Source organism: Zalophus californianus, chromosome 13, assembly GCF_009762305.2.
Source record: "Zalophus californianus isolate mZalCal1 chromosome 13, mZalCal1.pri.v2, whole genome shotgun sequence".
NCBI lineage: Eukaryota > Metazoa > Chordata > Mammalia > Carnivora > Otariidae > Zalophus > Zalophus californianus.
In genome coordinates, this window is record NC_045607.1 from 50226480 (window position 1) to 50238610 (window position 12131).

Below are 12131 nucleotides of genomic sequence, written 5' to 3' on the forward strand. Positions count from 1 at the left end.
GTTATGTTTTTTTTCCCTTTTTCTATAAACTGTTTTATTCTTAAATTTTACTCAATACTTTTATATATTCATGAAGTTCTTTTTTTATGCTGTCATAGTTGTAAAATAAAAGAAGATCTCACCAGTATAAAACACTCTGTTGTTGAAAAACAAGGAGAATGGCATAAAAAGTGGAAAGATTTTCTTGGTCTGTCTCCTTTCAATCTAATTAAAGGTTGGACTCCAGTAAGTAATGTTGACTTGCCTTTTGGAGAGTAGTTTAATACAGGGCAGTCTTTTGATTTATGTTACGAATGAGCTAGGAATGCATGTGTAAGTTGTCATCTTTGCACTTGAGCCTAAAGTTTAAATATTTTGGTTTCTGTAATTTTTCTAAGTGCATATTAGAGTATTCATCCAGCTGCTTTATGATTTATAGTTTATATTTTTAGATTCAGAGGATTATATTAAAAAGAAAGACATTTCTTTTGCTATTAGGTAGTATTACATTTGAGGCACAGTTGGAGGACAGAGTAGTCCCCTTGTTCTAATATCGTACTCCTTGGTTTAAAAGTAGTTATATGATAATTTGCATGCTTGGTAATTCTGTCTTCATTAGGGGGAAACAATCATCCATTCATAGATTATCTTAGTAGCGTTATGTAAAAAAAAAAAATGTATATTTCAAAATGATGAATTCTGTGTTTTAAGGCTGTGGATCTTTTACCACCAATGTCTCCGCTTTCATTTGATCCTGCCTCAGAAGAAGTATATGCAAGGAGTATTCTTTTGCAATATCCTGCTTCACTTCCAGGTTAGTTATTTGTTTTTCTGTCTCTTAAACCTCCTTCCCAGCAGTATTTCTCACTGTGATAGCAGCTTCTTTACATTTTTGTCTTGTTCCCCCTCCCCAGTTATTTTTTATTGTGGTGAAATGCACATAGCATTTTAGTCATTGCAGTGTACAACTCAGTGGCATTTAGTAAGTTTACAAAATTGTGCAACCATCACCACTTTTTAGTTCCAGAATGTTTCTATTCCTTAAAAGGAAATCCTAGGGGCTCCTGGGTGGCTCAGTCAGTTAAGCATCTGACTCTTGTTTTTGGCTCAGGTCATGATCTCAGGGTCCTGAGTTTGAGCCCGCCATCAGCGCAGAGTCTGTTTGTTCCTCTCCTTCCCCCTCTGCCACCCTCCCCCACGCTCTCTCTCTCTCTCAAAACTAAATAAATCTTTAAAAAAAAAAAAAAAGAAATCCTGTACCCATTAAGCAGTCACTCCCCATTTTCCCCTTTCCCAATCCTTGGCAACCACAAATGTACTTCCTCTCTATCTGCGGATTTGCCTGTGCTAGATATTTCATATAAATGGAGTCATATACTATGAGGCTTTATGTGTCTGGTTTCTTTCACTTGCAGCATTTTTCACTTTGCACAATATTTTCAAGGTTCATTCAAGTTGTAGCATGTATCATTACTTCATTAATTTTTATGAATACATTCTATTGTATGACTAAAGCATATTTTGCTTGTCCATTCATCCATTGATGGACATTTGGGTTGTTTCCACCATTTCACTATTATGAGTAATGCTGCTATAAACATTTGTTTACAACTTTTTGTGTAGAAGCCCACAACTCTTTAACATGAAAGAATAGTACAATAATTACTTGAATACCACCTGTTTTAACTGTCAACATCTGCTACATTGCTTTATATGTGTATGTATGTGTTTTTGCTAAACCAAGTAAGTTCTAGACATTGTAACACTTCACTCTAAGTGTTTCAACATGCATTCCCATAAAAATAGACTTTTCCTATGTAACTACCCTAGTAATGTCACATCTAAAAAATTATAATTCTATAATACCTGTTTCCTCAACTATTATACCACTGTCACACCTAAAAAATTCTCTACAATATTTGATAATCCATTTTATATAAATATATAAATATTTATATTTTATATTTATAATCCATTTATATCTTTATATTTTACATACATTTATATTTTATGTTTATATTATATATTTATAATCCATTTTATAGTTAATTCAGTTTCCCCAGTTGCCTAGTACTCGTGTACAAGTAATTGTTACTGAGTTCAGTAAATGTTAGATAAATAAGAGGAGGAATAAATGCATTAAAAAAACCTGTGAATTATGTATTCAGGCTGGAGCATGTAATAGATGTAGGCCATAGTTGAGTTCATGGAGGCCAAAGGTCATGGCAATAGTTAGCACAGGACCTAGGAAGAAACGGGTGAACATAGCTGGGATGGGTGATTGGTTTGGGAGTGAAGTGTACAAACAGACACTGGTTAGGAAAAGTCATAGATTAGAGAGCAAGGCTCAGGAGAGGCACTAGCAAAAGAGTAGACATAGAAAAGACTGCATGGTTTGATGAATGACAAAGAGCTTCAGATAGAGCATTATTTAGGATGATAGAATGACTCTTAGAGCTCTTGGCATATTTGATTGGCATTTTGTTTTCACGCTAATGTGGAAAGCGCCACTGCCCTCTGGAAAGACTTAGTTTAGGTCCTGTGAAACCATATATTAGTCTTCATGTCCATTTGGAGATTTTTATCTGCCTTGAAAGTGAGGTCATATTTGTGTCTGTTTAGGAAGTGCAGTGGGAGTTCACATTTTAGAAGTGTTTGATAGGTCCTTTGAGGTAATGCTGTCCTCCAGACATTGCAGAATTTGTACTCTTAGGATTCCTTTTTTTTTTTCCCTAAACAAGTAGAGCTTTGATCTGAGCTGGGGGACCTAACATTATTTTATGCTTTTGGTGGTAAAACAACTTTTTTTCCCTCCAACACATTACATGTCACGTCTTACTTGAAATTTTCTTTTAAATTGTTTTTTAAAAAATTATATTTCAGCATATTAAAAATTCAGGGAATAATATAAATAACCTCTTCACCAAATACTTTTTGTCAAAGCTTTGCAGTATTTTAGAATTTTTAAAAAAGATTTTATTTATTTGAGAGAGCATAAGTGGGGGAATGACAGAGGGAGAGGGAGGAGCAGGCTCCCTGCTAAGCAGAGAGCCTGACACGGGTCTCGATCCCAGGACCCTGGGATCAGATCTGAGCCGAAGGTAGACGCTTAATTGACTGAGCCACCCCCAGGTGCCCCTTTAGATATTTTTTAGACTTTATTTATTTATTAGAGAGCATGAGCAGAGGGAGGGGCAGAGGGACGAGCAGACTCCCTGCTGAGTGGGGAGCCTGACTTGGGGCTCATTCCCAGGACCCTGAGATCATGACCTGAGCTGAAGTCAGATGCTTAACTAACTGAGCCATCCAGGTGTCCCGCAATATTTTAGGTTTTTAAAAATATATATATGTAGTTAATCTTCAGGGATCCACCTTTCTTGACCCCATTCTTCCTGCATTTGCAGATGTGACCACTATCCTGAATCTTAAATTTATTCTGGGGTACCTGGGTGGCTCAGATGGTTAAGCGTCTGCCTTCGGCTCAGGTCATGGTCCCGGGGTCCTGAGATTGTGCCCCGCATCGGGCTCCTGGCTCACCTGGGAGCCTGCTTCTCTCTCTCCCTCTGCCTCTCTCCCTGCTCATGCTTTCTCTCTCTCTCTGTATCTCTGTGTCTCAAATGAATAAATAAAATCTTAAAAAAAAATTAAAAAAAAATTATTCTGAAATACGTTTATAAAAATAATTTTACTACATGTGTATGGATCTAACTATATATAAGACTCTTCTGGCATATGAATAAATTTCTCTTATTATACTCTAAAATGTCCTGTGTAAATGTTTATATTTTGAACTAGAATCTAAGGAGGGTTCATTCATTGCTTTTGGTTGTTTTGTCCTCTTACTTTTATTCTAGAATAATGCACCTGCCCCCCTTTTTAAGTGACATTGTTAGAAATTGTTTTTGATAATCGTTGTGTGTTTAGATTTACCAGCACATTTACTGATTTTGTTTTGGTCAAGATTACTACTTTTATTCTCCTTCTCAGAAGTATATCTCAAAGTATATTCTTTAAATCTTTTTGTGATGGACATTGGATAGTAAAATCTCTTAGTTTTTTCTGTGAAAATGTCTTTATTTTCACTAATTTCTGAATGATAGTTTGGCTGGATATAAGATTCTAGATCAAAGCTCAATTTTCCTACAACTTCAGTGATATCACATTGTTTTCTGCCTTCTATTGTTTCTGAGACCTCTGTTGTCAGCTTAATGGTCATTCATTTGTAGGTAATTTTTAATTTCTGTTTTTTTTAGGACTTGTACTTATTTAGCTTTGTGTTATTCAGGTTCATTTAGATGTGTCTAAATGTGGATTTATTTTTATTTAAACTTTGGGCCTGTGTGTGCTTATTTAATGTGAAGGCTCATATTTTCTGTTTTGGAAACTTATTCACTAATATCACTTCTAACACTGTCTCAGTCATTCTTTTGATGCTTTCTTTCTGGAGCTCTTGTTGGGACTTCTGATTCTGTCCTCCATATATCTTAAACTTCTCATTTGTATTTATAATGTCTTTGTAGCTGTAGGCTTATGGTTCATTAATTATCTTTTTAGTTATATTTAATCTCTTTTTTGACATGTCCATTTAGTGTTTGGCTTTCATGGATGTGCTTTTTTTTTTTTTAACAGTATATTTTTTTAAAAGATTTTATTTATTTTTTTGACAAAGAGAGAGACGGTGAGAGAGGGAACACAAGCAGGGGGAGTAGGAGAGGGAGAAGCAGGCTTCCTGCTGAGCAGGGAGCCCGATGCAGGGCTCGATCCCAGGACCCTGAGATCACGACCTGAGCCGAAGGCAGATAGAGGCTTAATGACTGAGCCACCCAGGTGCCCCTCATGGATGTGCTTTTAATTTCTTTTCATTTGCTTCTTTTTCAGAAATTGTCTTTTCTTTTTCATGGTATCATCTTCTTTATTGATCTTATTCAATTTTTTAAATATCCCTGTGTTTCAGATACTTCTGCTTCTGTATGTTCTGCCTACTCATTTTTTTTATTCTTTTTTTAAATTTTATTTATTTATTTGGCAGAGAGAGGGAGAGAGCACAAGCAGGGAGAGTGGCAGGCAGAGGGAGAGGGAGGAGCAGGCTCCCTGCTGAGCAGGGAGCCCAATGACGGGCTTGATCCAGGGCCCTGGAATCTTGACCTGAGCCGAAGGCAGGTGCTTAACCAACTGAGCCACCCAGGTGCTCCTTTCTGCTCATTTTCATTGTTGTTTGTTTCCTATTAAAATATTTGATTGTGGGGTCACCTGGCTGGTTCATTCAGAAGAGCATGTGACTCTTGATCTTGGGGTTGTGAGTTTAAGCCCCATGCTGGGTGTAGGGATTACTTAAAAATAAAAATAGGGCGCCTGGGTGGCTCAGTTGGTTAAGCGACTGCCTTCGGCTCAGGTCATGATCCTGGAGTCCCAGGATCAAGTCCCACATTGGGCTCCCTGCTCAGCGGGGAGTCTGCTTCTCCCTCTGACCCTCTCTCCTCTCATGCTCTCTCTCTCTCTCAAATAAATAAATAAAATATTTAAAAAAAATAAAAATAAAAAAAAATTTTCTTTTTGATTGTGACCTCAATTTCAGTGGATCCACCTCTGAAGGAGTCACCTGGGCCCTGGGTTGTAGAATGGTCTCTACATGGTGGCCTAGGGTCCAAGGTATTTCCCTTGAAGTAGGCAGTTAATGTCTTTGGTTTGGATTCCCACAAGTAGCCAATATAATTTTGGATTTCATACCTCCTTTTGAGTAGGCTAGGTAGATTTAAAATTTCTTTTTTCCCCTCTTTTTTTTTTTTTTTTAACCCAGGACTCCAGGTAGACAGCAAGCTTCCCTGTTACTTCCCTGGTTAAGTTGGCAGAATTTTTATAATCTTTTCAGGGGCCGAGCAGGCTTTGCAATGTTCTGGCCTTATGGCAGTTTCTCAGATCCCAGCCTGAGTGACCTGAGATGATGTTTCTCATTATGTAGGCATTAAATCTCCATAGTTCAGCCCTGGAGTCTGTCATTTAGCCTTTGTGTCTCGGTTTGAGCTTAAATGCTTTCCATCTTGAGTCCTGGCATGTGATGATTTTTATTTGTTCTTCTGGGTATTCCTTTCTTTTTCTTACATTTTATTTTACAGTTCTAGTGTATTTATGGTAGGAGTCATTGTCTGCTGCAGCTTGGTTTGTTTTGTTCTGGAGAGTTCAGTTTTGTTTTTGCCTCCTTATTACCTTGTTGTGTCTGTCCCCTCTGTTCTCTTCACATCTTAAGTGCTGTAGTTTGGTTTTCTATTTCTTGCCTTTAATTGTGTTTTAACTAGCTACTCTGCTTCCATATTCTACCTATTCCATGTTGCAAATGGTTATCAGTGATCCTTCTGTAGTGCAAATACGAAAATATGATCCCTTTTATCTCTTAGTGTAGTACACTTCAATGGCTTTCTGTCACCTTTGGGGGGGGAAGTAAGCTATAGATGCTTTTTCACTTAGCAACTTTTACCTTACAAACTTTCTTACATACTAGAACCAATGTGCATCATCTCTGCCCACCACCACCAACTAAGTGTTTATGGTTGTGCCAAATTATTTTATTGTTGTCTGCTAGTTTTGTGATACAGTTTTTGTATTTGTGCTCATTTTTAGAATGTTTTATGAGTATCAGTAATTCCATCATCATTAGTAGGTGCAAAAGCAGAGGGTACTGAAAATGTTTATAATATAGCATACTATTATGGTGGATTTAAAGGAAAAATTCATAATATACACATTGGTTTCTTATACAGTAACACTTGGGACACATGTATAAATAGGGAAAATCTTTCAGAAACTAACATGTTGAAAGAAAGAGGAATTCCTGGAATAGCAAATCCTCTGTAATGGAGCCATGGCTTTCTTCACCAATCTTGTTTCCTACTATGCTTCCATTCAATATGCCCTATGCTCTAGCATATTGAACTTGTACCCTATTCTCCCAGTACCTTTATGTCCTCATCACATTCCCCATTCTGGGACAGGTGCCTTTCTGCTTCCTTACATTCTGTGCATATTTCTCTCCTAATACTATAGCAGCATGCTGTAATTCTCTACTCATCAGTAGTCTTTTTCCTAGACTGACTCCTTGAAGCCAGGGTCTCCACCATTTCTTTTTTCCTCTTTGTTAGTATAGCAGTGGCACATAATTACTGATGTGTTGAAGAATAAATAAGTAATTTGATATTATAGATGCTGGGCTGAAATATGCTAAATAGTATAATCTTTTGGCTTTGCTGATTTACATGGTAATTGCATGATCTGTGTACCAAAACAAGAAGCATGGCTATATCATGCTGGAGAACTATGGACTGTCACTTTTTTTGAAATTTGGTTTAGTATAAACCTGTCACTTGAAAAAAAATTTTTATTTAAATTCAGTTTAGTTAACATAAAGTATATTATTCATTTCAGAGGTAGAATTTAGTGATTCATCAGTTGCATGTAATACTCAGTGCTCATTACATCATGTGCCCTCCTTAATGTCCATCACCCAGTTTCCCCCATCTCCCCAACCCCGTCTGCTCCAACAACCCTCAAGTTTGTTTCCTTTGATTAGGAGTCTCTTTAGGTTGTCTCCCTCTCTGATTTCATCTTGTTTTATTTTTTTCCTCTCTTCCTCTATGATCCCCCCTCTGTTTTGTTTCTTAAATTCCACATATCAGTGAGATCATGTAATAATTGTCTTTCTCTGATTGACTTATTTCACATGGTATAATACCCTCTAGTTCCATCCACGTCATTGCAAATGGCAAGATCTCATTTTTTTGGATGGCTGAGTAGTATTCCATTGTATATATATATATATACACCACCTCTTCTTTATCCATTTGTCTGTCAGTGGACGTCTGGGCTCTTTCCATAGTTTGGCTATTGTGGACATTGTTGCTATAAACATTGGGGTGCAGGTGCCCCTTCAGATTACTACATTTGTACCAATGCCTAGTAGTGTAATTGCTGGGCTGTAGGGTAGCTCTATTTTCAGCTTTTTGAGGAACCTCCATACTGTTTTACAGAGTGGCTGCACCAGCTTACATTCCCACCAACAGTGTAAGAGAGTTCCCTTTTCTGCATTCTCGCCAACATCTGTTGTTTCCTGACTTGTTAATTTTAACCATTCTGACTGGTGTGAGGTGGTATTTGTATTTCCCTGATGCTGAGTGATGTTGAGCATCTTTTGATGTGTCTGTTGGTCATCTGGATGTCTTTGGAAAAATGTCTGTTTATGTCTTCTGCCCATTTTAAATTAAGATTATTTATTTTTTGGGGTGTTGAGTTGTATAAGTTCTTTATATAATTTGGATACTAACCCTTTATCAGATATGTCACTTGCAAATATTTTTTACCATTCCTGCTGGTTGCCTTTTAGTTTTGTTGACTGTTTCCTTTGTCATGCAGAAGCTTTTTGTCTTGATGAAGTCCCAAGAGTTCATTTTTGCTTTTGTTTCCCTTGCCTGTGGAGATATGTCTAGCAAGAAGTTGTCACAGAGGTTGCTGCCTGTGTTTTCTAGGATTTTGATGGATTCCTGTCTCACATTTAGGTCTTTCATCCATTTGGGAGTCTATTTTTGTGTGTGGTGTAAGAAAATGGTCCTATTTCATTCTTCTGCATGTGGCTGTCCAGTTTCCCAGCGCCATTTGTTGAAGAGACTGTCTTGTTTCCATTCGATATTCTTTCCTGCTTGTTCGAAGATTAGTCGATCCATTTCTGGGTTCTTTATTCTGTTCCATTGATCTTTCTGTCTGTTTTTGTGCCAGTACCATATTGTCTTGATGATTACAGCTTTATAATACAGCTTAAAGTCTGAAATTTTGATGCTTCTAGCTTTGGTTTTCTCTTTCAACATTCCTTTGGCTACTAGGGGTCTTTTCTGGTTCCATACAAATTTTAGAGTTGTTTATTCCAGCTCTGTAACCTATCACTCTTTTTATAAGAGTTTATTCTAGATATTCTCTGTCTGTCCTATTTGTACATGTAGCAGTTGAATAGTTTTCTTTTTCTTTTTCTTTTTTTCTTTATTTTTCTTTTTTCTTTTAAAGATTTTATTTGTTTATTTGACAGAGAGATAGAGAGCACAAGTAGGCAGAGTGGCAGGCGGAGGGAGAGGGAGAAGCAGGCCAGCGGAGCCGGATATGGGGCTTGATCCTAGGACCTGAGCCGAAGGCAGCCGCTTAACCGACTCAGCCACCCAGGCACCCCCCCCTTTTTAAGGGTTTACTATTTATTTATTTGTCAGAGAGAGAGCACAAGCAGGGGGAGTGGCAGGAAGAGGGAGAAGATGGGGCTCGATCCCAGGACCCCAGGATTATGACCTGAGCCGAAGGCAGATTAACCGGCTGAGCCACCCAGACGTCCCATCGAATAGTTGTCTTTTTCTATTAGCATTTATATTAGTCTGATTTTTCTGTTTTCTTCTGTTAGAAGGTTTTCTAGAATTTCAAGAGATCCCTGGATATTAGAATATACAAACATAATTTAAGAGTAATTAATGTTTATTTTCCTTTAGATACACCAAAGCAACAAAACCAAGAAAATGATTGCAGGAGAGCTAGTGATATATCGGGAACTGTATATGATCTAGGCAACAGGTAAAACAAATGTGATTTTGATACGGACTTTTTCCCTCCATTAATTTAGTGTCATCTTCATCTGATTGCCTTGCTTCTCTACGATGGGGTCATCTGTAATTTTCTTCTCATAACCAGAGAATACTTTTCCACTGTGCGTCCACATTTTCAAGAAAGAGTCAACATTTCTGATACATAGGCATTTTTTTCTCCCTTCTCTTGTTTGTCTAAATGTTGGGATTCATAGGGGATTATCTAATATTTGAAGAAAAAAAGCATGTATGGAAATTATTTAATGCAAGCTTGGGAATTTTTGCCTTTTTGTGTCTGTGAACTTCTTTGAACCACTTGTGGCTGTTGACAATCTTAAGAGTTTTAAGAGCTTTTGAGATCTAGTCTCCTAGTTTTCAGACTGTTCTGTAGCGCCCTCTGGTGCCGTGGATGAATTTAATTTAGCCCGTCACTGGTTAACCCTTTTCCATTTTCAACCTGAGCAGCTAGTTCTTTTTATCTGTATATATGTTGGGGGTTTTACATGCTATTTGATAAAAAGAGTTCCATGCTTAAAAAAAAATAGGAAGACTTCTGATTCAATCTAATCCAAAAATTTAACATATGAAAAACTAAACCTTAGTTTATTATAGTATCCTTCAGGAGTATTCTTATTTTCTTTATTGCCTGTTTTCTTTATTATCCTGTTTTGGCTCTTAAAACAGATGCCAGATTATATAAGCAAATATCTAAATGTATATAATCCATCTGGGGAATATATTTATTCTTTTTTGAAACTAAGCATTATTAGGTAGCAATCAAACACACTGAATAGGGTGTTTTATTTATTTTTTTTTGTTTTCTGACTACCTTTGACCTAAATAGGGGTCTTTCAGTCCAACTTCCCCATGTAATTGAGGCACAGATATGGAAACAATTTACTTAGGATAATTCTAAAAGAAAATTCTAAATTTTAAATGAGTTGAAGTTCTCTTCCTTCTATATACTCTTAATAAGTTAATAAGTTCAGACAGCGTAACAAGAGTCAAAATTTATATGTGAAATTGAGCTATTGGTGGGACCCCTGGGTGGCTCAGTCAGTTAAGCATCTGCCTTTGGTTCAGGTCATGATCCCGGGGTACTGGGATCGAGCCCCGCATTGGGCTCCCTGCTCAGCTGGAAGCCTGTTTTTCCCTCTGCTTGCTGCTTCCCCTGCTTGTGTGTGTGCGCTCGCTCTCTCTCTGACCAGTAAATAAATAAAATCTTAAAAAAAAAAAAAAAAAAGAATTTGAGCTCTTGGCAGTTTCCTGTGCAGTAATTTTCTGATTCACAGGAAGTCAGGATTACTTGTGGAGTATTTATATTTTTATTTTTAGATCTGGATGTGATGTTGATTTTCGGAGTACCTAAAGAAAAATAATGAAATCTGTTGTGAAGACTTGACACTGACGAGATAGTGAATTTACTGGGCTTCACTGTTTTCCCCAGTTACTTATCACTGTTGTTCTTAAAGCATGCTAGAGGGGAATCTCAGTTATGTTTTTGGTGTGTCTTTCCTTGAGAGAGCAAATGAAATATTTGATTAAGGTCTCTTGCTGGACTAAAGATTGATGGAGTTAGTAGATTGATTCATAGATCAGATTTTATTTATGAACTTCATTGAACTTCAAGATTCTTTCTTGAAGCAGAGTTTTGTACTAAGATATACTATCAGGATTCAGTAGGAGCCAGACACTTAGCCCCTAAGAATTTAGTTCACATGGAATTCTCTTAATATAGGAAAAAGAGATTGTATTAAATAAACTTTGATTTCCAGATTTATACTCTTCCAAGCCGTTAGATCTTTTAATTATCTTCTGATACTTTAATTATAGGTTTGGGATATCGAAGGGGGGAGGTGTAGGGGACGGCTGTTGGTGGTGAGGGACAAATAAGTGCTCAATGGGATATGAATTATTACTGCTGCTTGATAGCAAAACAGAAGAAGGTGAAGAATTGAGTCATGAGGAAAGAAGCTTGTTGCTCAGAATTCTTTATTGTAAAGGTATTTTGTAATAAAATGTTTAGTATAAATATAAAATATAAAAATAAAATGTGTAATATAGGTAGACTGTACTTAAAATAATACCCTTTTTTAGCGTGTAGTTCAGCTGTTATTTGTAGTGGCATCATCTTAATGTCAGTATCAATGTAGTTAATTTAGAAATTCGTATGTGGATATGATCAATAACAGCTATTTAATGAAAAAGCATGGAAAGCATGTAGTTTTTAGCATAATTACTGTGTGTTATTAGCCCTTTCACATGCAGTTGTCACTCATGGGTACCAGAATAGCTGTTGTCTTCTCCATAAATCTCATGGCTGGTTTTGATCAGAGTGAGTTGATGGAGGCTTTACCATATACTTAAAACCAGAATTCAGTGATTGGTGGTACCTTTGCTATACACTCTGGGCACTACCTTTCTTTGCAGTGGTTTCTAGGAGGGAGGGTTCCATGATATTTCTAGTGGTGGCAGTGCAGTTTTAGACTTTTAGCCTCTACAGTTCCTCCTTTATTGCATTTCAGAAATAGGGCAGTATGATCTTGCATG

At 37.0% G+C, this 12131-nt stretch overlaps 1 protein-coding gene across 2 annotated transcripts in view; it reads left to right on the forward strand.

Moving 5' to 3' along the window:
* HAUS6 (HAUS augmin like complex subunit 6) overlaps nucleotides 1–12131 on the forward strand; it is a 45592-nt gene that overhangs the window by 20218 nt on the left and 13243 nt on the right. For both annotated transcript variants that reach the window (XM_027615118.2, XM_027615119.2), the window contains exons 10-12: nucleotides 99–225; nucleotides 691–793; nucleotides 9489–9570. In XM_027615118.2, coding sequence (XP_027470919.1) covers nucleotides 99–225; nucleotides 691–793; nucleotides 9489–9570 — 312 coding nt within the window. The remainder of the gene's footprint in view (nucleotides 1–98; nucleotides 226–690; nucleotides 794–9488; nucleotides 9571–12131) is intronic.